A 23,641-nucleotide genomic window follows, 5' to 3' on the forward strand; every position below is an offset into this window, starting at 1 on the left:
ATGCCACTGCGAAAACAGTGGACGATGATAGGGATTAACGGGGATGGAGAGGGTCCATAAAGGATTAGAGGACACTTCTCTAAGGGGAAGACACAGAAGAGAATGAGCCAGCCATACAAAATAGATTCTAGGTAGGAGTATTTTCAGCTCTGGAAAACAAAATGATTAATTAGATTCCTTGGACAGTGGAGATTGCATTATTGTATTTGAAAGGAATAACTTTCTGCCATTGGGTCATTCAGTTTTGATTTTTGAACCCCACTTAGCTGTGCGCCAAAGTAAATAACCATGCCCACAAGGCCCAACCTTTGCATAGAGGCGACATTCTAGTTATCCAGGTTTGGAGAGCCTTGCTGGGTTGAGAAGATAAGGAAAAGTGACCTTTTCTCTCCTGAGTGTTCATGAGAATATAATTTCTCTTTCTGTCTCTTATGTTGCAGTATTTACAGAAAGAGCCTCTTTAACAGCCAGGGGTCTTAGATCAGTGTAGGTGATAGTTTTACTAGATTTGGGGATCATCCTGTTTCTGTGGTGACTGCCTTTCATGGGGTTTGCTCCCTGAATTTCAGTTAAGAAAACACTCTCCCAAGATGCACATATTTGAATACCTGTGGAAGAACATGCTTTGACAGGTTTCTAGATCCTTCTGTCACGATGTCTGATAGGACGGTTAGACCATGTTAACCAGGCTGGACTGAGTATTTGACAATATTGTTACTCTGAAGACTTTTCCCTCATCCCACATGCCCTTGTCCCTCCCTGGAAGAACTGGCATAAAATGACAATGTCTGATTACACTTACATGCTTTTGGTTTTCCACAGATGTGAAATTAAGTGAACCATATATGTTTCATCATCGTGGAGATCTTGCAGAATTATCTGAGCACCAGGTTCATATGTATTCGATCTCAGAGGCATCTATTGGACAACAAAACACTCTTTCAATTGTGAACTTTATTTATTTATTATTATTATTTTTTGAGACAGAGAGTTTTGCTCTTGTTGCCCAGGTTAGAGTGCAGTGGCATGATCTCGGCTCACTGCAATCTCCGCCTCCCAGGTTCAAGGGATTCTCTTGCCTCTGCCTTCCGAGTAGCTGGGATTACAGGCGTCTGCTACCACGCCTGGCCAATTTTTTGTATTTTCAGTTGAAACGAGGTTTCACCGTATTGGCCAGGCTGGTCTTGAGCTTCTGACCTCAGGTGATCCACCCCCCGCCGTCCTCCAAAAGTGCTGGGATTACAAGTGTGAGCCACCACACCTGGCCCAGTTGTGTACTTTAACAGAGGGAAGCTTTAAACATGTTTAACCACAGGCCCAATTTGAACAAAGATACTTCAATCATTATAGAGAGGAAAACAGTACTTTTCGTTCAATTGTGCAAACTCTCCAAGTATCTAATAGAGAAGTAGAGAGGAACCCTAATGAAACTGAGTGTGAATGAGACTCAGCTAGGCTTCTACTTGGGTTCACTTTCTCATCTGTCTGCACGTCCCGGGATTGACCCTCGCTCCTCTGAAGACCAGCCTGAAAGCCTTAAAACTGGTCAGATGATGGATGAGTCTGATGAGGACTTTAAAGAACTCTGCGCTAGCTTTTTCCAAAGGGTGAAAAAACATGGAATCAAGGAAGTGTCAGGAGAAAGGAAAACACAAAAGGCCGCCTCAGACGGCACTCAGATAAGAAGCAAATTGAAACGGACCAAACAAACTGCTACCAAGACCAAAACCCTTCAAGGCCCTGCAGAGAAGAAACTTCCATCTGGCAGCCAGGCCTGTAAGACGAAAAAGCAAGGGGTAACCAAATGGCAAGCAAGTAAACCGGCCCTCTCTGTGAATGGGGATGGGAGTGTGCTTGCCTCTGCTCCAGATCAGCCTGTGCTCTGGGAAACAGCACAAAACACCCAGACGGGTAACTGGCAAGAACCGTTGCCAAAGCTTTCCAGAGAGAAAACCAGAGGTAATTTGTACTCTTTTACACCAGGGGCTGGGAAAGCTTCCTGGAAAGGGCCAGATCATAAATATTTTGGCTTTGTAGGCCATACAAACTCTGTCACAACTACTCAACTCTGCTGTCATAGTGAGAAAGCAGGCGTGGACAATATGTAAATGAACAGGCATGGCCATATGCCAGTAAAACTTTATTTACAAAAATAGGCAGCCAGCCACATGACCGTAGTTTGCTAACTTTTGGGTTATTTTTATTTTTTATTTTTTTTTAAATTTTTAAGCTTAAAAAAAGCTTAGAGCTGGAGGTCTCACTATGTTGCCCAGGCTGTTCTTGAACTCCTGTGCTCAAGCAATCCTCGTGCCTCAGCCTCTCAAAGTGCTGGGATTACAGGCGTAAGCCACTGTGCCCTGCTGACTCCTGGTTTAAACAACGGTCAAGAAAAATATAACCCCTGTGAATTTTTCACATGATTATGTTTGGAGTCCTCTGCTCTTTCAGAATTTCCAATGAAATTCTGTTATATGATTGACATGAGTTACACAAACAACACAATAATGCTGCTTCTCTTGTTTTCTTGAATTTATTCCAAAGTGGGTAAGTTGGACTGGGCCAGCCAATTTGGATAGGCTGCTGAGAGGGCTGCCTGAGGGCGCTGTGTGGGCTCAAGTCCCAGGAGAATCTTCAGGTTCTTTCTTTCTCTCTCTGAAGACCTTCTAATCTTTTCATTTGTTATTGTTATTGATTTTATTTACTTACTTAGTTTTTAGAGACAGGATCTTGGTCTGTCACCCAGGCTGGAGTGCAGTGGCGCTATCATAGCTCACTGCAGCCTTGACCTCCCAGGTTCAAGCAGTCCTCCCTGCCTCAGCCTCCCGAGTAGCTGGGACCACATGCACCCACCACCGTGCCTGGATAATTTTTTAACCGTTTAAAGCAGTTTTCTTGCCCTGCTGCCCTTGGTATACTGAGCTATATGCCTAGTACACATTCTTCATGCAAAACTGAAAACTAGCCTTGCATATATAATACACTATGGGCTCTCTGAGCTCCTGAGTTCTGTTTCTAAATTTCCCTTGCCCTCACTTCCTGATCTTAATAACCTCTCAGTAGAGTGGTGGTAGCGTCTCAGGTCGCAGAGACTACTGGAAGGCATCAGCAGTGTTGCCTCACCAACTTTACTGGTCTCTCGTGCTCTTTGCCAGTCGGATGAAATCTATGCATGGTTCCCCCAAACCACGTATCCATGCACACACCTGCACAACTGGCACACAACTTCATGGGGTTCATGGATCCCCATCTGTGGATCCCAAGTTAAAGAAGAACTGATCTAGGACATAAACCTTTGTCATTAATATTTCTTTAATAATAGCTATTGGGGTCTAATTGATATTCCATAAAACTCACCCTTTAAAAGGGTATGGTTCAGTGGTTTTTAGTATATTCACAGAGTTGTCCAACCACCGCCACTACCTAACTTTAGAACAGTTTTATCATCCTAAAAATAAACCCCGTGCTCATTAGCAGTCACATACCATTCCCCTCCTGTTATTGATATTTATGTCTATATTGCCATAAACAAAGAGGTTATCAACAAGCAACGAGTCCTCTTCACATTTGTGAGTCAAATCTAAACTGTTGATAAAGGACTCTTGAAACTTGCGTCTAACCTGTATCTGGTAGAAAAGTCTTTTATTTCTCTAGCTACAACAGATGGCTGTGAATATTTTCCTCCTTGCCAGAGAAAGTGCCCAACAGCGACTCCCAGCCTCCTCCTTCCTGTTTGACAACAGCAGTGCCAAGTCCCTCCAAACCCCGCACAGCACAATTGGTCCTACAGCGAATGCAGCAGTTCAAGAGAGCAGACCCCGAGCGTCTAAGACACGCTTCAGAAGAGTGCTCCCTCGAGGCTGCACGGGAAGAAAATGTCCCAAAGGATCCTCAAGAGGAGATGATGGCGGGGAATGGTATGATGAGCGTGTTTCTGTCGTCCACACAGAGATAAGTTAATATAACTCTGAGGAAGGGAGGCGGGAAGGAATCAGCATTTGTTGAGTTTCTTCTGTGGATAGGCTCTCTGCTTGATGTTTTATCTTTGTCACTTCACTGGATCTAGCCAGAGAATGAAGAGTCTCTGGGGTCCTTTCCCATTTAGCTTCTTTGATAAGGTATCGCTTTCTTTTTTTTTTTTTTTTTTTTTTTTTGAGACAGAGCCTTGCTCTGTCACCCAGGCTGCAGTGCAGTGACATGATCTCAGCTCACTGCAACCTCCGCCTCCCAGGTTCAAGCAATTATCTTGCCCCAGCCACTGGGATTACAGACGTGTGCCACCACACCTGGCCAATTTTTATATTTTTAATAGAGACAGGGTTTCGCCAGATTGACCAGGCTGGTCTCGAACTCCTGACCTCAAGTGATCTGCCTACCTCAGCTCCCGAAAGTGCTGGGATTACAGGTGTGAACCATTGCGCCTGGCCCTCTTCCTTTTTTTTTTTTTTTTTTTCTTTTTTGAGATGGAGTCTTGGTCTGTTGCCTAGGCTGGAGTGCAGTGGCACGATCTCAGCTCACTGCAAGCTTCGTCTCCCAGGTTCACACCATTCTCCAGCCTCAGCCTCCCGAGTAGCTGGGACTACAGGCTCCCACCACCACGCCCGGCTAATTTTTTGTATTTTTAGTAGAGACGAGGTTTCACTATGTTAGCCAGAATGACCTCGATCTCCTGACTTCGTGATCCACCCGCCTCGGCCTCCCAAAGTGCTGGGATTACAGGCGTGAACCACTGTGCCCAGCCTCCTTTTTAAAAAAATTATGACTTTTTATTATGAAAGCTTTCCCTTTCAGTTTTTTCCTTAAAAAAAAGAGAACCCTCAGTATTCACAGAAAACTTTTCCTTTCAGAAAAGATTTTTTTGTTGTTGTTGTTTTAATTACAATGAAGCCAGGCATGATGGCTCATACCTATAATCCCAAAACTTTGGGAGGCCAAGGCAGGAGGACTGCTTGAGGTCACAAGTTCGAGACCAGCCTGGATAACATAGTGAGACCCCATCTCTACAAAAAAATTTTAAGGGCTGGGCGTGGTGGCTCACGCCTATAATCCCAGCACTTTGGGAGGCCGAGGTACGCAGATCACAGGGTCAGGAGATTGAGACCATCCTGGCTAACACAGTGAAACCCCATCTCTACGAAAAATACAAAAAATTAGCCAGGTATGGTGGCAGGTGCCTGTAGTCCCGGCTACTCGGGAGGCTGAGGCAGGAGAATGGCGTGAACCTGGGAGGCAGAGCTTGCAGTGAGCTGAGATCGTACCACTGCACTCCAGCCTGAGCAACAGAGCAAGACTCTGGACTCAAAAAAAAATTTTTTTTTAATTAGCTAGGCATGATGATGCACAACTGTAGTCCCAGCTACTTGGGAGGCTGAGGCAGGAGGATTGCTTGACCCCAGGAGGTTGAGCTGCAGTGAGCTGTGATTGCATCATTGCACTCCAGGGCAACAGAGTGAGACCCTGTCTCAAAAAAAAAAATAATATTACAATGAATCCCCTAATCCTCTATACCTCAATCTAGATTTAACAAATGTTAACATTTGGCCATTTGTTTATGTCTTTATAAATATACATATTTTTCTTTCTTTCTTTCTTTTTTTTTTTTTTGGAGATGGAGTCTTGGTCTGTCTCCCACGTTGGAGTGCAATGGCGTGATCTCGGCTCACTGCAACCTCCACCTCCCGGGTTCAAGCCATTCTGCCTCAGCTTCCAGGTAGCTGGGACTACAGGCATGCACCAGCACGTCTAGCTAATTTTTGTATTTTTAGTAGAGATGGGGTTGCACCATGCTGGCCAGGCTGTTCTCGAACTCCTGACCTCTTGATCTGCCCACCTCAGTCTCCCAAAGTGCTGGGATTACAGATGTGAGCCACCGTGCCTAGCCAAGCATACATATTTTTCTTCCATATTATCTGAAGGTAAGTTATAGACATTAGGATCCTTCACCCCTAGATTCTGCTGCATAACCACAATACCATTATCACACTTAATTCCATAATAGTGCCTGGCATCCAGTTCAGATTCAAATTTCCCCAGTTGTCTCAAGGTTATTTTTTGTAGCTGGTTTCTTTTTTTTCTGAACAAGGATTCAGTAAGTTCACACACTGCATATTGCTATAGCTCAGCCGTATCCTAAGGTCTAGATTCTAGAATAGTCCCCCTGTTTTCTGTTGTTTTCCATGACACTGACTTTTTTTTTTTTTTTTTTTGACAGAGCCTTGGCTAGAGTACAGTGGCACGATCTCGGTTCACTGCAACCTCTCCCTCCCGGGTTCAAGCTATTCTTGTGCCTCGGCCTCCTGAGTAGCTGGGATTACAAGCACCCACCACCACACCTGGCTAATTTTTTTGTATTTTTAGTAGAAATGCAGTTTCGCCATGTTGCCCAGGCTGGTCTTGAACTCCTGAGCTCAGGCGATCTGCCCTCTTCAGCCTCCCAAAGTGCTAGGATTACAGGTGTGAACCACCGCACCCAGCCCTATGACACTGAGTTTTTGAAGAGGCTAGGCTAATTGTATTATAAGATTTCCCACTTTCTGGATTTGTTTATTTCTTTATGGGATCGTTAACTCCTTCCTTGGGTTGCCCCACTCTGAGTAGATTAGAGGCTCATTGGCTCCAGGTGAGACAGGGTGGCGGCAGTGCCCCACAGCTGCTGTGTACTTGGTGTGGCAGTAGCCCAATAAGCATAATAATGCCAGGTGCTCCTGTTCTCCATCCTCGAAACGACATGGATTCTCATCTCTGATGAAAATATACAAAAGGAAAAGAAATAGGAAGAAACCATTATTGGCGGACCTACCGCTAAGCATGCAGGATCTTGGCATTGCATTGCAGATTTCACCACAGTAGCATGGAGAAGTCTCAGGCCGCCCCAGGGTCCACAGCAGGCAGTGATTTGATGTCCTGCCGAGGCATCAGTCCTGGACGCACATGTGAGGTGCAGAGGAGGCACCCAGCTGGTGTGAGCTCCGCCCCTGCCCAGGATTTGACTCAGTTCTCTCTGTATCTTCACATCACACCCAGCAAGTGCTCAGAAAGAGATAAACCATTGCTTTGTTAAGAAACCAAACTAGGCTGGACGCAGTGGCTCACGCCTGTAATTCCAGCACTTTGGGGAGGCCAAGGTGGGCAGATCACCTGAGGTCAGGAATTCAGGACCACCCTGGCCAACATGGTGAAGCCCTGTCTGTACTAAAAATTAGCCCGGCGTGGTCGTGGGCACCTGTAATCTCAGCTACTCAGGAGGGTAAGGCAGGAGAATCACTTGGACCCGGGAGACAGAGGTTGCAGTGAGCTGAGATCGCGTCGTTGCACTCCAGCCTGGGGACAGAGTGTGAGACTCCATCTCAAAACAAAACAAAACGGCATCAAAATGAAGGTGTGCTGTTTTGCTGGCCTTGGTGGCAGGCACTGGTAGGCCACAGCCATCAAGAACTTAGGGATTTATGAGGTGTTCAAGGCATATCCCTTGTGAGTGACAGGGGTCTGCTCCAGCAATATCAGATGGGCCACCCTGGGAGCCATCTCAAGACCAGAATCAGTCCATTCTTGGGTTTGATGTTAAGTAAGAGATGTTGCCTTTTAATCGCCAAAGGTTCACTGTCCCCTGATTTTATTATGGGTAGTAAAATGTCAGCAGGAAAGGTTGAGTTTTGAAGAGAACATCCAGCTTTGTTGGAATATGAGCCTTGTGAACCTGCAGTGCCCGACGTAGCCAACTTCAGCAGAAGTGGGAAAGTTTAGGTCCTTACTACTCAGAGCGGTCCTGTGGTGCCAGCATCACCAAGCCTGGGGGCTGCTAGAAATGCAGAGAGTCTCAGGCTCCACCTGGACCCCTTGAATTTGAATCTGAGTGTCGACAAGCTTCCCGGGTAATGCATATCCATGTTAAAGTTGGAGATGGCTGTTGCAGGAGCGCTGATTAGTGCCCAGTCTCAGTGGACAGTGCCTGAGTCACCAGCCTGCAGAGTGGAGCTGGGTTCTGGTTTCTTTGTGCTCCACCTGCTCCCCATGGTATGCAGGAGCTGACAGAGCAGAGGTCTGAGGGTGAGCTTGTCTTTGGAGTTTATTCTCACGGATCTTTGGTGCTTCTCCACAGTGTATGGGCCTGGGCCCCCTGCCCCAGAGAGCGACGCTGCGGTGGCCTTGACCCTGCAGCAGGAGTTTGCACGGGTAGGAGCATCGGCACATGATGATAGCCTGGAGGAAAAGGGTTTGTTCTTCTGCCAGATTTGTCAAAAGAACCTCTCAGCCATGAACGTGACCCGAAGGGAACAGCATGTGAACAGGTGGGGGCAGCTTGGGCCGTCGCCTCTCCCATGTACATGACCAGAATCCCCAGGCACCCCAGGGCTGGAGTGTGGATCTCCACACCTTACCGTGACAATAGCACCTCAGCTTTGTTGTCAACCTACCCCTTTTTAAAAATAACTTTGTTGAGATATAATTCACAGAACATACAGTTCACCCATTTAAACTGAACAAATCACTACTTTTGGGATATTCACACAGTTGGGCAACTGTCACCACAATCACTTCTGGATTATTTTCATCACCCCCAGAAGAATCCCCACACCCATTGGCAGCCACTCCCTATTGCCCTTCTCTCCCCTGACAACCACTAATCAGCTTTCTGTCTGGATGGATTTGCCGATTCTGAAATTGCACAGTTGTCCTTTTGTGTCTGCCTTCTTTGCCTTAATACGTTGTTTTTGAGGTTCATCCATGTCGTAGCATAAAGCAGGCTTCATTCCTTTGTATGGCTGAGCAGTATCTCATTGTATGGATAGACTGTGTTTTTCCCATTCTTAGATGAGGAATATGACCATGGTTTATCCTTTCATCCACTGGCGGACATCTGGAGCATTTCTACCCTTTGGGATTGTGGATAGAGCTGCTGTGAACATGGGTTTCATGTATTTGTTTGGGTACCTGCTTTCAGTTCTTTGGGGTCTCTACTTAGGAGTGGAATTTCTAAGTCATCATGTAACTGCATTTAATCTTTCCTTGCTTTCTTTAGCCAACTTTGCTAACAGATACCTAAGTGTAGTGTCTAGGGGCTGACTGCCAGGAGACGAAGCCAGGCTGTGTGGAGGGGATTGGCTTTGAGGAACTTGCTTTGACCACAGCACGTCCATGTTGACCTGGACCCACATTTGCTCCAATCCACATTCCCAGGGAGGGTGGTTCTCCTGTATTGACTATTTTCCTTCAGGTGCTTGGATGAAGCTGAAAGGACACTAAGACCTTCCGTGCCTCCGATCCCTGAGTGCCCGATTTGTGGGAAACCGTTTCTTACCTTAAAGAGCAGAACCAGTCACTTGAAGCAATGTGCTGTGAAGATGGAGGTTGGCCCCCAGCTCCTGCTGCAGGCTGTGCGGCTGCAGACAGCACAGCAGGAGGGGAGCAGCAGCCCGCTGGTGTCCAGGTAAGACGACAAAAAGGAAGAAAACCAAGCCAAATAATGCTGTGTGCACTCAGGGCTTTTTCTATTTAAAAAAGCTTTTTATGGGCTGGGCACAGTAGTTCACACCTGTAATCACAGCACTTTGGGAGGCCGAGGTGAGCAGATCACCTGAGGTCAGGAGTTCGATACCAGCCTGGCCAATATGGTAAAATCTCGTCTCTACTAAAAATACAAAAATCAGCTGGGCATGGTGGCGCATGCCTGTAGTCCCAGCTACTTGGGAGGCTGAGGCAGGAGAATCACTTGAACCCAGAAGGTAGAGGTTGCAGTGAGCCAAGATCGCACCACTGCACTCCAGCCTGGACAGAGTGAGACCCTGTCTCAAAAAAAAAAAAAAAAAAAAAAAGCTTTTTATGGTGTTGGAGTTAAAAAGAGCCCTCTTTGATTCTGGAAATGAAACACTTAGGGTGGAAATCGGGCACAGTCTAGAAAAGGGTGAGGAGGGGACAGAATCTGCATTCTGGAAGGCTCTGGACCTGCCCCTTTAGGTGGGTGCAGAAATGATCATCGCACTGTTTTCCTCAAGGTCCTTCCTGAGTTTTCAATCCCATGATCCCACAGTCGGTACCCTCTAATGCAAGGGTCCCCAACCCCCCGGCCTCGGACCAGTACCGGTCTGTGGCCTGTGAGGAACCTGGCCACACAGCAGGATGTGAGCAGCGGGCAGGCAAGCTTTACTGCCTGAGCTCCGCCTCCTGTCAGATCAGTGGTGGCATTAGACTCACAGGAACACAAACCCTATTGTGAGCCGTGCATGCATGGAATGAGCTCTCCTTATGAGAATCGAAAGCCTGATGATCTGAGGTGGAATGCTTTGATGCTGAAACCATTCCCCCCACTCCTGTCCCATGGAAAAATTGTCTTCCATGAAACCAGTTCCTGGTACCAAAAGGTTGGGGACTACTGCTTTACCACACCTAAGAATTTGGTAGTCACTTTACTCCATCCATTTCGTTGTTGGACGGCATGGTTTCCACCTCAGCATAGTCCAGTTTTCACACTGTTAACATAAGATTATTCAGCACAGTTCAAAGAGTTGGTGATTGGCCAGGCACGATAGCTTACACCTGTAATCCGAATACTTTGGGAGGCCAGGGCGGAAGGATCACTTGAGCCCAGGAGTTCAAGACCAGCCTGGACTACATAGCAAGACCCATCACTACAAAAAAGTTAAAAATTAGCTGGCTGTGGTGCTGCACACCTGTAGTCCCAGCTACTTGGGAGGCTGAGGCGGAAGGATCACTTGAGCCTGGGAGGCCAAGGTTGCAATGAGCTGTGATTACACCACTACACTCCAGGGCAAGAACCTGTCTTCATAAAACAAACAAACAAAAACAACAACAAAGGTGGTGAAACAGAAGTGTAGGACCCTATTTTTTAAAAATCTTGCATGAATTAATGCTTAAAAGTTAAAATGAGTTGCCTTGCTCACAGCCAGGAAACAAGTCCTCAGCATGCAAACCACAGCCACACAAGTGCCAGAGGGCTGGCCCTGCTCCACGCTGCCCTGCTGCTGAGGACGCTAGAGCTGACACCAGGTTCATGGTGAACAAAGGCAACTTGGACCTTTGACTCCTCCAGGTTTGAGACCGCTGCCAGGAGCAAAGGGAAGGCCAAAGGCGATGGCTGTTTGTCCCGCCCACTGCTTTGCACACAGGTCATGGCCAGACGGGCTGGGTCGGGGCTGAGATGGCAGAGGGCAGAGGGGATTCTCTTGGCGGGGGAGCCCATCTATATTTAGCACCTCCACACCAGCATGGCAGGGGTGCAAGCCTTGAGGCCGTAGAATAGACGTCATCTAAGCCATTGCTTCTTTCTTGGCAGGACCACACCAAAAGCACCTGCGCAGATAAAGTATGTCTGCCTTTAGAATACCTCCAAGTACTGAAACTAGATGTATGTGGATCCCTTTAGAAGGTTGTTAGAGTAGAAAACTATAGGAGCTGGGTGCCCTCATGGGGTCTTTGAACCCCTCCCTCCCCAAAGGCCAAGCCTGTGGTCATCAGAACGCATGCCCCGGCCAGAGTGCCTCATACTCTTTCCCCACAGCCCAAACCTGGCCTGCTGGGGAGTGAGGAGGGGACAGAGTCTGTGTTCCCTTCACAGAGGCAGGGTCCCAGGCTGCCCAGGCAGCTCCTTTCCCTCTGGGAGGCTGTGGTTATCCATGTTCCTGGGAAGGTGAACTTGAGCCATCCCTGGCACCGTGGAGAGCACGAGCTTTTGCAAAAGCCAGAGGCGTGGCTGCATTGCAGGGAAGGTGGGCCCGGTTTGTGCTAAGTTCCTTTGTCACCTCTGCCCTCCTCCTTCTTGCCCAGCTTGTTGGGAGTCACCCAGGCAGCCTAGGTTCTCTCCAGCCAGAAACTCCTGTTCATTTCCTCCAAACCAAATGAGCTGCTGCCCGTTGAAAGTGCAGAGTCCCGGGGCGGCTGGTATAATGTTGACCATTGGCAGCCTAAGGTGGGAAGCCCTTCCTTCTGGCCATGGGCAGAGGCGCTGCCGTGGAGCCCTTGCAGGAGGGAAGGGATCCCTTTCTGCCGGTGTGGCCAGGACCGTGCAAGGAGCATCGGAAGTATTGATGGGTGAAGGTGGTAGGAGTCCAGGGAGCCTGCTCAGAGCCATCGATTGTTGACTCCATTGGATGGGCTTGGCCACATGAGGATGTGCAGGTACCACAGATGGCTCCGTACGTCTGCCATGAGCCTGCTGGACAGCAGCACGTGAAGGAACCCAGACCCTCCTGTGCCTGGGCCATGTTGAACTTTTGGCCTGGGATTGAATGAGTTCACACAAGGCAGTGGAAGTGGGGGACGCATCTGCCTGGCAGGTCCACATCCGTCACTTTTCTCTCAGGCCCAGCCCTCTCCAGGCCAGTGTGACCAACCTGAGAAGCGTGCACTCCTCTAGCCCCAGTAACTTTTCTCTTTGGCTATTTTCTATCTTCAGTGATCACAGTGGAGGTCTGAAACGGAGAGGACCCACCAGCAAGAAGGAGCCACGGAAGAGGCGGAAGGTAGACGAGGCACCGTCCGAGGACCTGCTGGTGGCCGTGGCTCTGTCCCGGTCGGAGATGGAGCCATGTGTGGCCGTGCCAGCGTTCAGGCTGGAAAGTGCCTTTTCTGAGAGGATGAGACCAAAAGCAGGTTTGTGTGGCCAGAACAGTGACCCTGGGAGAGACCACCAGCAGGTCCCGGGTGAGTGGACCGACTCCACCGTTGATGGTGTCGCTTTTGTTTCTCTCTAGAGAAGAAAAGTCGCAAGAAGAAACCCCCGGTGTCCCCCCCATTGTTGTTAGTCCAGGACTCTGAAACCACAGGCCGACAGATAGAGGACCGTGTGGCTCTGCTCCTTTCTGAGGAAGTGGAATTATCTAGCACGCCACCACTTCCTGCCAGCAGGATTTTAAAGGAAGGGTGGGAAAGAGCGGGCCAGTGTCCTCCACCTGAACGCAAGCAGAGCTTTCTGTGGGAGGGCAGCGCACTGACTGGGGCCTGGGCCATGGAGGCCTTCTACACGGCCAGGCTGGTCCCTCCTCTCGTGCCCCAGCGGCCTGCCCAGGTGAGTCCCTCCCCTCAGGCACATGGGATAGGCTTTTGGGGGAGGCTGGCGGTCCCAGAACTGCAACACTGGGTACCCACAGCCAGGTGATGGAAAGTCCAGGAAGGAAAGGCAGGGGCGGGAGGAGGCCAGAGGGGCACTTGGTGGCTGCAGCTTTCTTCTCTGTCCAGCAACTACATGGTACTCTGGGTAGGATCAGGGAGGACCCTTGGTGTCCACCAGAGTGTGTTCCTGGAGTTTGCTGCAAATGCAGAGTCCTGGCCGGGTGCAGTGGCTCACGCCTGTAATCCCAGCACTTTGGGAGGCTGAGGTGGGCGGATCACGAGGTCAGGAGTTCAAGACCAGCCTGGCTAATATGGTGAAACCCCATCTCTACTAAGAATACAAAAATTAGCCGGACGTGGTGGCACACACCTGTAATCCCAGTTACTTGGGAGACTGAGGCAGAAGAATCACTTGAACTGGGAGGCGGAATTTGCAGTGAGCCGAGATCGTGCCATTACACTCCAGCCCAGGCAACAAAGCGAGACTCTGTCTTAAACAAAACAAAACAAAACAAAACAAAAAAGCAAGAGTCCCAGGGCAGCTGGCGAAATGCCTCAGACGGAGCCCGGACACCTGCATTCGAAACACACACTCCAGACCGTCCTGCAGCAAGTAGCCCTGGAGTCGGTACGCACCTGCCTGAGGCGGCTTGGAGGACTTCAGGAGGGTGGCAGGCCTGGGCTCCCCTGGCCTCTGACAAGCCTTTGTGCAAACAGATGCCACAGGCCTGGCCTTAGCTGTGACGGAGGAGGAGCATGTTGACATGAGTGCTGGGGAAAAGCATCCCAGGACTGTTCCAGTCTGTGGCTGGAGCCCTGGGGACGGTCCGTCCCCACAGCCCACATCCTGCTCTGTAGTTTTAGGTCCAGCCGTGCATACCACATGTGATGGCTTCTGCAATGTGTGCGTCAATGACAATAACCACATGGTCACTCTGCTTACTGGCTTCTTTCAGGGCCTCATGCAGGAGCCTGTGCTGCCACTGGTGCCACCTGAGCACTCAGAGCCGGGCGAGCGAAGGTCACCCGCTCTCCACAGCACCCCCACTGCAGGCTGTGGCTCCAGGGGGCCGTCGCCTTCGGCCAGTCAGAGAGAGCACCAGGCCCTGCAGGACCTCGTGGACCTGGCGAGGGAGGGACTGAGCGCCAGCCCGTGGCCTGGCAGTGGGGGCCTGGCTGGCTCGGAAGGGACTGCAGGTGAGATGCTGGGTGGGACTCTAGGGCCAGCCCTGCCCTCCTGGGCCTCCCCTCCCCGCGGCTGAGGCTGCCATGGACTGGCTCTTGTGCCACTGTGATGGCAGCTCTGACCTGGTGGGAGAACACACAGCCTCTGGACGCTTTCATTTTTTCTCAAAGGTCAATGTGGCGTAGACAACTCTGTCATGATTTTCCTTCCACTTTAACCAAAGACAGAGCTGTCTGCCCATAGCGAGGGAATCCTCTGGGTGAACAGTCTGTTTTGCTGTTCTCTTATCTCCCTGGTGGGGTGGTGGTGAGACAGGGTGTGCGGGTTTGCTTTGCATGAAGGTGTCCTCGGATAGCAAGCGCCTTCTGAGGCACTGCAGGGGCTGCCTCAGACTGTGGTCAACGCTGTCTTCTTGGTGGTGGACGTGGCTGAGCTGTGACATTCCTTTAACCTGTGAATCCTCCACTCAGGGTTGGACGTGGTGCCCGGCGGCCTTCCTTTGACTGGGTTTGTGGTGCCGTCGCAGGACAAGCACCCGGACAGGGGCGGCAGCACCTCGGTAAGGACTGGCTCTGGCCCGCGCTCTGTGGTCCCGGCCATCCCGCTTGCCACATGTGTGGTGGGGTTGGCTCAGCGCTGGCCTCTGGCCCCCAACGCAAGTGCAGTGGCCTCTCAAGACCTCTGCTTTCCAGAAGGCTGCCACATCCTGTCTTCCATGAGCAGAGCCACGGACCCACAGCCGCCCCACCGCCCCTCTGGGGGCTCTGCCACGAGGCTTCTGCCTTTTCTGTCTGTGACTCCTTGGGGCACCTCGGGGTTGAGGCCCCAGAGCCTGCCCTGTCCCGGGTCCCAGGAGTGTAGAGGGACCACAGTTTCTCAGCATGGCTGCCCCATCCAGGCACGCTCTGCTCGTTCCTCAGTAGTTGCAAGCTCACCAAGGGCTTGCTCTCCCTCCCCTCTGTGCGGGTCCTGGGCTGGGCTCCAGAGCACAGCTGAGCAGCCTGGCCTGGCCTCCCTGTCAGTGCGCTGTCTGGGGAAGAACCGGGGTGGGAACTGGCTTTTCCCTAGAGTGGACCTCCTCCCATTTGTATGTCAGTGTCAACCAAGCACTTCATGCCAAGGCCAGCCTAGGGACATCATCACAGACTGGACCCGGCTGTCCTGTTGGCCAGGTCCCCAAGCTGCTTGGACTCAGGGTGCTTGTCTGTCACAGGGGATGGGTGCACCTCCTCAAAGCCCAGGTATCCTGCAGCCTGGCCCACTCAGTGCGGGAGTTGCCAGTGCTGTGAGTTCACATCTAGCCCCACGTCTGGCCTCTCCACGGGCGCTGGGAACCCACTGTCAAGAGCCAGAGGAACAAGCTAGTGCTTTGCTCTTCTGTGCTACTCAGGGTCTTAGGGTCACTCAGAGGTTGAGCCCATCGTGGGAAGGGTTTTGGAGAGGAAAGGAGAACGCAGGTCCTGGCTCCCGGCCCACCCTAGCGCCACCTCCATGTGGGGAGCTTCTCACTGCCCAGGTAGCGGAGCAGGGGTGGGGAGGTGACAGCTCTTCCTCTCCTCCCGCTTCAGCTCTCCCTCGGGCTGCTGGTTGCTGACTTTGGCGCCATGGTCAATAACCCACACCTGAGTGACATCCAGTTCCAGACGGACAGCGGAGAGGTGCTTTATGCCCACAAGTTCGTGCTTTATGCCCGATGCCCACTCCTCATCCAGTATGTAAGTACGCAGGCTGCTGTGTGCCCTCCTTTCCTCTCTCTCCCTGTCTTCTCCTGCCTTTCTCCAACCAGGCCTCCCCATGTTTCAGGTGCCCTTTCCACACACCCCCAGTCTCCCTCACTTCCTGCCCACCATGTTCTCACCTTCTCCCTCCCACCCATCCCTTCCTCTAACACGTGGAGAAGAGATAAAGACCCACACTTGAGGTTAGGAGTGGGCGTGAAGGGTGGCCTCACAACTGGGAAACATCAGCGTTTTCATTCTGTTGAATGAAAATCCATTGTTGGGCCGGGCGCGGTGGCTCACGCCTGTAATTCCAGCACTTTGGGAGGCCGAGGCGGGCGGATCACAAGGTCGGGAGATCGAGACCATCCTAACACAGTGAAACCCGTCTCTGCTAAAAATACAAAAAAATTAGCCAGGCGTGGTGGCGGGCGCCTGTAGTCCCAGCTACTCCGGAGGCTGAGGCAGGAGAATGGCATGAACCCTGGAGGCAGAGCTTGCAGTGAGCCGAGATTGCGCCACTGCACTCCAGCCTGGGCGACAGAGCGAGACTCCGTCTCAAAAACAAAACAAAACAAAAAGAAAATCCATTGTTTCCCAGAATTGTTTTCTCTTTTCTCTATTTGCATAATTACAAAGGCTCATAATTGATCTCCTCAGGGATGAGTTGATGAACCTTCTGCTTTCTAACTTGAAAGCATTTGACTTGAGTGTGGGCAGGAAGTCAGGGAGCTATTCTCAGCCTCTGTCAAAGTTCTGGAGCCCAGATGTGTCTATCAGGAGGACTCTAACTGGGTCGTGGAATATCTAGTCCCAATACGATTTGACAAAAGAGGAGTGTTAGGCCTCACTTGTAAAATTATTGGCCAAAAATCTGCATAAACAGTGGCTAATGCTTTTCCTGGGGCATGGAGCTGCTTATAAGACTAGGGACCGGGCACGGCGGCTCATGCCTGAGATCCCTGTACTTTGGGAGACTAAGGTGGGAGGATCGCTTGAGGCCAGGAGTTCAAGACCAGCCTGAACAACATAGTGAGAGTCCATCTCTACAAAAAAATTTAAAAATTAGCCTAGGGGCTGGGCGCAGTGGTTCACGCCAGTAATCCCAGCACTTTGGGAGGCCGAGGAGGGTGGATCACCTGAGGTCAGGAGTTCAAGACCAGCCTGGCCAACATAGTGAAACCTTGTCTCTACTGAAACTATAAAAAATTAGCCGGGCATGGTGGTGGGCGGCTGCAATCCCAGCTACTCGGGAGGCTGAGGCAGGAGAATCGCTGGAACCCAGGAGTTGGAGGTTGCAATCAGTCAAGATCTCACCACCACACTCCAGCCTGGGCAACAGAGAGAGAGATTCCAACTCAAAATAATAAAATTAATTAAAATTTAAAATTAGCCTAGGAGTTCAAGGCTGCAGTAAGCCATGATCACACCACTGCACTCTAGCCTGGGTGACAAGGGGAGACACTGTCTCTAAAAAGAAAAATAAAAAGACTGGTGACTTGCAGGACACCCCAGACCGTCTGCTTTGCTCCAAGTTACAACTGTCTGATCGGTAAACCCTCTGTGTTGCATTTCACCTTCAGGTGAACAATGAAGGCTTCTCCGCTGTAGAGGACGGGGTTCTGACCCAGCGTGTCCTGCTGGGTGACGTGAGCACGGAGGCTGCCCGCACGTTCCTGCACTATCTCTACACCGCGGACACTGGCCTTCCTCCTGGCCTTAGCTCTGAGCTGAGCTCCCTGGCCCACAGGTCTGTATTGCTCCCCAGCTTTTGAAATTAACTGACGAGGACTGGCAGGTTGGCAGCTCTGGAGGGTTGTGCTGCAGAGGGCTCGGGGCTGAGGCCAAGAGAACTAACAGTCCTGTTGATACCTTTTAATCCCAAGTTCATGACCAGTGATGACCCTGTGGAACAGGGTGTGTTAGGCGAAAGTCAGGCCAGAACAGACACTTGCAGGGGTGCCGAGCACTGGATCAGGAGGACTCTATCGAGTCCCGTGGTTTTTAACCCCCTAGGTGTGATAAGAGAATGGCTCTTGGCTACAGCGCCCCCCAAACACTGCTGCTCAGTGACTGTTCCACTGCTAGACCTGCACAACGGCAGTCCTTTCCGGAGTCCCATAAAACGGGCATGGAGAGAATGCTTAGGCTGCATCCCAGATGCCGCAGCTCTCCCGGCTTGTCCAGCCCGCATCTTAGGAGAGAGGCAGCAGCTCAGAGGGACAAGTGTTGTGCCTCCAGACAGGGCCTGGGCCGCTGATCCAAGCCTGCATCCTCCGTCTGCTGCTTTCTTAGGAAAGGAACAGCTCAGCCTCTGGAGTTGGAAATATACTGACTAGGCCACAGAGCCTTCAAGCAGGTGGCTGGCTGGCTTGTCCATTGGCCTGGGCTGACGCAAGGACTTGGTGTGCTGTGGATTGTGTCTGATGCCATGTCTTTTCATTTATTTTTTATTTTTTGGAGAGACGGAGTGTTGCTATGTTGCCCAGGCTGTTCTTGAACTCCTGACCTCAAGAAATCCTTCGCCTCCCAAAGTGCTGGGTTTATGGGCATGAGCCACCATGCATGACCTTTTTTATCCTTTTAGAGACAGAGTCTCTTGCTGTTGCCCAAGCTGGATTGCAGTGGCATGAGCACAGCTCACTGTAGCTTTGAACTCCTAGGCTAATTTTTACATTTTTTTGTAAAGATGGAGACTTTCTATGTTGTCCAGGCTGATCTCAAACTCCCGGCCTTGAGTGATCTTCGGTTTCCCAAAGTGCTGGAATTTCAGACATGAGCCACAATGCCTGGCCCTGATGCCATATCTTGAGAGCCTCTGAGGCAGCACAGCCTCCCCAGTTTTGTAGCTCTGCCAATCCCTGTTGCCTTACATTCAGCCCGACACACCGCTTTATGTCTGCAGTTGTGGTTGGCAAGCCCTGCTTTAAGTGTTGTCAGTGTCTGGTTTCTGGAACTAAGTGGCCTGGGTGTTTCTGGCAAGGAGTGTGGGCGCTGTCTTCAAAGGAAGCAGGGCCTGGGTCATGGTCATTCCTCCTGCTGAAGACTCTGCTCTGGTCCGCCACCCCATTGGGGCACCCGGAGCCCATCTCCACGCAGAGGGGTGATGACCGTTGGTGTTTCGTGTTGCAGGTTTGGCGTGAGCGAGCTCGTTCACCTGTGCGAACAGGTGCCTATTGCCACGGACTCAGAGGGCAAACCGTGGGAGGAGAAGGAAGCAGAGAATTGCGAAAGCAGGGCCGAGAATTTCCAGGAGCTCTTGAGGTCAATGTGGGCAGATGAAGAGGAGGAAGCGGAGACTTTGTTGAAATCCGAGGACCACGAAGAAGATCAAGAAAATGTGAATGAAGCAGAAATGGAAGAAATTTATGAATTTGCAGCTACTCAGCGAAAGCTGCTCCAGGAAGAAAGGGCAGCGGGTGCCAGCGAGGACGCTGACTGGCTGGAGGGTGGCAGTCCGGTTTCTGGGCAGCTCCTAGCAAGTGTCCAGGTGCAGAAACAGTGGGACAAGGTGGAGGAGATGGAGCCGTTGGAGCCGGGAAGAGATGAGGCCGCCACCACCTGGGAGAAGGTGGGACAGTGTGCTCTCCCGCCACCCCAGGGCCAGCACTCAGGGGCACAGGGAGCAGTGGCCCCTGAGCAGGAGGCGCCAGAGGAGGCGCTTGGCCATTCCAGCTGCCCCAGCCCTTCCAGGGACTCCCGGGCAGAGAGAAAAGAAGGCTCCCTTCCGCACTCAGATGATGCCAGTGACTACGAACAGCTCTTCTCATCAACTCAGGGAGAGATCTCAGAGCCGTCCCAAATAACAAGTGAGCCTGAGGAACAAAGTGGCGCTGTCAGGGAAAGGGGGCTGGAGGTTTCTCATCGCCTGGCTCCCTGGCAGGCGTCTCTACCGCACCCGTGCTGCTTCCTATTGGGGCCTCCCCAGGGCAGGAGTCCCCGCGGGTCTCATCACCCTCATCACACAAGTGGGTCGTCCCTGTCGACACCCCCGTCCCGCGGCGGAACTTCCCAGGTGGGCTCTCCAAACTTGCTGTCTCCAGCTGTGCCATCAAAGCAGAAAAGGGACAGGAGCATCCTCACGCTGTCTAAAGAGCCAGGGCACCAGAAAGGCAAAGAGCGTCGGTCCGTGCTGGAGTGCAGAAATAAGGGGGTCCTGATGTTCCCAGAAAAATCTCTGTCCATTGACCTAACCCAGTCAAATCCTGAGCATTCGAGCTCCATATCTCAGAAGTCTTCATCCAGACTGAACAAAGAAGATGAGGTCATCCTGTTACTGGACTCGGATGAGGAGCTGGAGCTAGAACAAACCAAAGTGAAGTCCATTTCTGGTGATCCTCGGGAAGAAAGGAAAGCTCTAGAAATTAGCCCTAGGTCCTGTGAGCTGTTTTCCGTCATTGATGTTGATGCAGATCAGGAACCTTCCCAGAGCCCACCAAGAAGGGAAGCTGTGCTGCAGCAGGAGGATGAGGGGGCACTGCCGGAGAATCGGGGCTCTTTGGGCAGCAGAGGGGCTCCCTGGCTGTTCTGTGACCGTGAGAGCAGCCCCAGCGAGGCCAGCACCACAGACACCTCATGGCTGGTGCCCGCCACCCCGCTAGCCAGCAGAAGCCGCGACTGTTCTTCCCAGACCCAAATCAGCAGCCTCAGGAGTGGGCTGGCGGTGGAGGCGGTGACTCAGCACACGCCCAGGGCCTCGGTAGGAAACAGGGAAGGGAACGAAGCCGCACAGAAGTTTTCTGTCATCAGGCCCCAGACACCACCGCCCCAGACACCGTCCTCATGCCTCACTCCTGTCTCTCCAAGAACTTCTGACGGCAGAAGGCAAGGCCACAGAAGCCCTTCCCGTCCCCACCCCGGGGGCCACCCGCACTCCTCTCCACTGGCTCCACATCCCATCTCAGGGGACCGCGCCCACTTTAGCAGGCGATTCCTGAAACACTCGCCACCTGGGCCAAGCTTCCTGAACCAGACCACAGCAAGTGAAGTGGTGGAAGTCGGAGACAGTGACGATGAGCAGGAGGTGGCCTCCCATCAGGCCAACAGCAGCCCCCCACTGGACAGTGACCCCCCAATTCCAACTGACGACTGCTGCTGGCACATGGAGCCCCTCTCGCCAATTCCCATTGACCACTGGAACCTGGAGCGGACCGGCCCCCTGAGCACCAGCAGCCCCAGCCGCAGGATGAAGGAGGCCACCGACAGCTATGACCGTCGCTCCCCAGGACTCCTGGACACCACCCCCATCCGAGGAAGCTGCGCTACCCAGAGGAAATTGCAAGAGAAGTCCTCGGGCACGGGCTCCCCCGGGAACAGCAGGCCGAGCTTTCTGAATTCGGCTCTGTGGGACGTTTGGGACGGGGAAGAGCAGAGGCCTCCAGAGACCCCTCCTCCGGCCCAGATGCTCAGCGCCGGTGGAGCTCAGAAGCCCGAAGGGTTAGAGACACCCAGTGAGTAGCCAGGAGAGCTGGGGAAGGGGACTGTCTTTGTTACTATTTCACACTAAGAGGGTGGGGAGATCAGTCATGAGACCCGGGGGCTGCCCTCTGAATGAATGCCTGCTGACCTGAGGCAAGACACTTCCGCTGCCTTCCAGACTCCCCTCCACAGTGGAGGAGAGCCGGGCTGGCTCGCATGCTACACTTGTAAGTCAGTGTTTCCCAAACTTGCCTGGATCCAGTGCTCACCGGGGCAAGTGTTAAAAATCCACATCCGTGGACCCTTCTCCAGAACACAGAGCCGGCACCTCCAAAGGCCACAACTCATTCAGCAAGTATCGGCATGCCTTAAGATTGGACCAGGGTGGTTCTCCAAAATGTTCACCGTAGATTGGCTGCAGGACCCAGCAATTCCACTTTTACCTGTATATCCAAAAGAATTAAAAACAGGGACTCAGACATGCATGTTCATAGAAGCGCTATTCACAATCGCCAAAAGCTGGAAGCAACCCAAATGCCCGTCAGGAGATGAACAGGGAAACCAAACGTGGTCCATCTAGACCACTGGAAAATGGAATAGTGTTCGGCCACAAAGAGGAGTGAGGCACTGCCACACGCTACCGCGTGGGCGACCCGGAAAACATGCTGCCGGGTGAGAGAAGCCAGACACAGAAGGTCATGTACTGTCTGCACTCATGGATATGAAATGTCTAGAATAGGCAAATCCAGAGAAAACACACGTTAGTGGTTGGCCTGGGTTGGAGGGAGGGGAAATGGGGAGTGACTGCTTATGGGGTACAGGGTGTCCTTTTGGGATGCCGAAAATGTTTTGGAAATAGATAGAGGTGATGGTTGTACAACATTGTGAATACTTAATGCCACTGAATTATTCCCTTTACGATTTTTTAATGTGAATTTCACCTCAATTAAAAAAAGAATCTGGTGGGACAAGCATGAGAGGCTGTAAGGCCTGTTCTTCCTGGTCCCCCCAGGTGCAGGGATGCCACCTCCCTGCTCATTTCAGTCCCCGGGGAGAGTCAGAGCCCCAGGTGTTGGCCCCCTCGGTGCTGCTGCTCCCGTCCAGGCACCTCCGGGGAGGGCGAGGACAGGCCGGGCTGGGCTGAGCATGACTGGGAGAAAGGCCAGGCTGTGAGTGAGCACCTGCCTGCGGCCTGGGGGCCCATTTCCTCCCAAAATCCAGAGGAATGAGGAGGCCACTGATAGTGTCCTCGGCCCTCAGGGGCTTCAGAGGCACCTGGAGAGCTTCTTATAGCACGCGTGGCCCAGCCTGCCCCAGAGCCTTGCTTCGGGAGGGTGACTAAGAATTTGCATTTCTAACCAGTTCCCAGGCAGTGCTGTGAGAACAGCTGCAGAAGGCTGCAGAGCAGATCTCAGGTGGGCTTCGGGATGACGCTGCGGCCACAGGAAGAATCGTGCCTTTCTCAGGAGACAGAGTCTGCCGCTTTCATCGGGGGCTCAAAGGGCTCCATGGTCATAAAAGGCAGAAGAACCAAACTCTGACTGTTCCCAATGTGTCACAAGGCTGGAGTGCAGTGGTGCTATCTCGGCTCACTGCAACCTCCACCTCTCGGGTTCAAGGGATTCTCCTGCCTCAGCCTCCCGAATAGCTGGGATTACAGGCAGGCACCACCACACCCAGCTAATTTTTGTATTTTTAGTAGAGACGGGTTTCACCATGTTGATCAGGCTAGTCTTGAGCTGCTGACCTCAGGTGATCCACCCGCCTCTGCCTTCCAAAGTGCTGGGATTACAGGTGTGAGCCACCTCGCCCAGCCTATTATTTTTTAAAGTAACAGCTTTATTTAGATGTAATTCACATACCATAATATCCACCCTTTTAAAATGGACAGTTCAGTGGTTCTTAGTACATTCACAGTGTTGTACAATTGTCACCACTCTAATTCTAGAACATTTTTATCATCTCAAAAATCCTGTACCCATGAGCAGTCTCTCACCTTCCCCTTCCCCCAGCCCCGGCAACCAAGAACCTACTTTCTGTCTCTATGGATTTGCCTGTCCTGGACATTTCAATATAAACGGAGCCATATATGACTAATATGTGGCCTTTTGTGTCTGTGTCTGGCTTCTTTCAGTTAGCATACAGTTTTCAAGATTCATACATGTTGTAGCATGGATCAGTATTTTATTCCTTTTTATTCTTTTTTTTTTTTTTTTTGAGACGGAGTCTCACTCTGTTGCCCAGGCTAAAGTGCAGT

General features: G+C 51.6%; 1 protein-coding gene across 6 annotated transcripts in view; it reads left to right on the forward strand.

Moving 5' to 3' along the window:
* SLX4 (SLX4 structure-specific endonuclease subunit) overlaps positions 1–23,641 on the forward strand; it is a 30,467-nt gene that overhangs the window by 1,230 nt on the left and 5,596 nt on the right. For 4 of the 6 annotated variants that reach the window (XM_063618268.1, XM_063618269.1, XM_055242417.2 and 1 more), the window contains exons 2-12: positions 823–1,959; positions 3,690–3,914; positions 8,096–8,285; positions 9,212–9,424; positions 12,407–12,603; positions 12,705–13,018; positions 14,019–14,259; positions 14,719–14,807; positions 15,817–15,963; positions 17,550–17,716; positions 19,099–21,416. In XM_063618268.1, coding sequence (XP_063474338.1) covers positions 1,425–1,959; positions 3,690–3,914; positions 8,096–8,285; positions 9,212–9,424; positions 12,407–12,603; positions 12,705–13,018; positions 14,019–14,259; positions 14,719–14,807; positions 15,817–15,963; positions 17,550–17,716; positions 19,099–21,416 — 4,636 coding nt within the window. In that variant the 5' untranslated portion in view covers positions 823–1,424. Of the gene's footprint in view, positions 1–822; positions 1,960–3,689; positions 3,915–8,095; positions 9,425–12,367; positions 12,604–12,704; positions 13,019–14,018; positions 14,260–14,718; positions 14,808–15,816; positions 15,964–17,549; positions 17,717–19,098; positions 21,417–23,641 lie in introns of those variants that run through there. The other 2 variants (XM_055242416.2, XM_063618270.1) reach the window with 2 other exon arrangements.

The sequence above is a fragment of the Symphalangus syndactylus genome, chromosome 14, assembly GCF_028878055.3.
Source record: "Symphalangus syndactylus isolate Jambi chromosome 14, NHGRI_mSymSyn1-v2.1_pri, whole genome shotgun sequence".
Lineage (NCBI taxonomy): Eukaryota > Metazoa > Chordata > Mammalia > Primates > Hylobatidae > Symphalangus > Symphalangus syndactylus.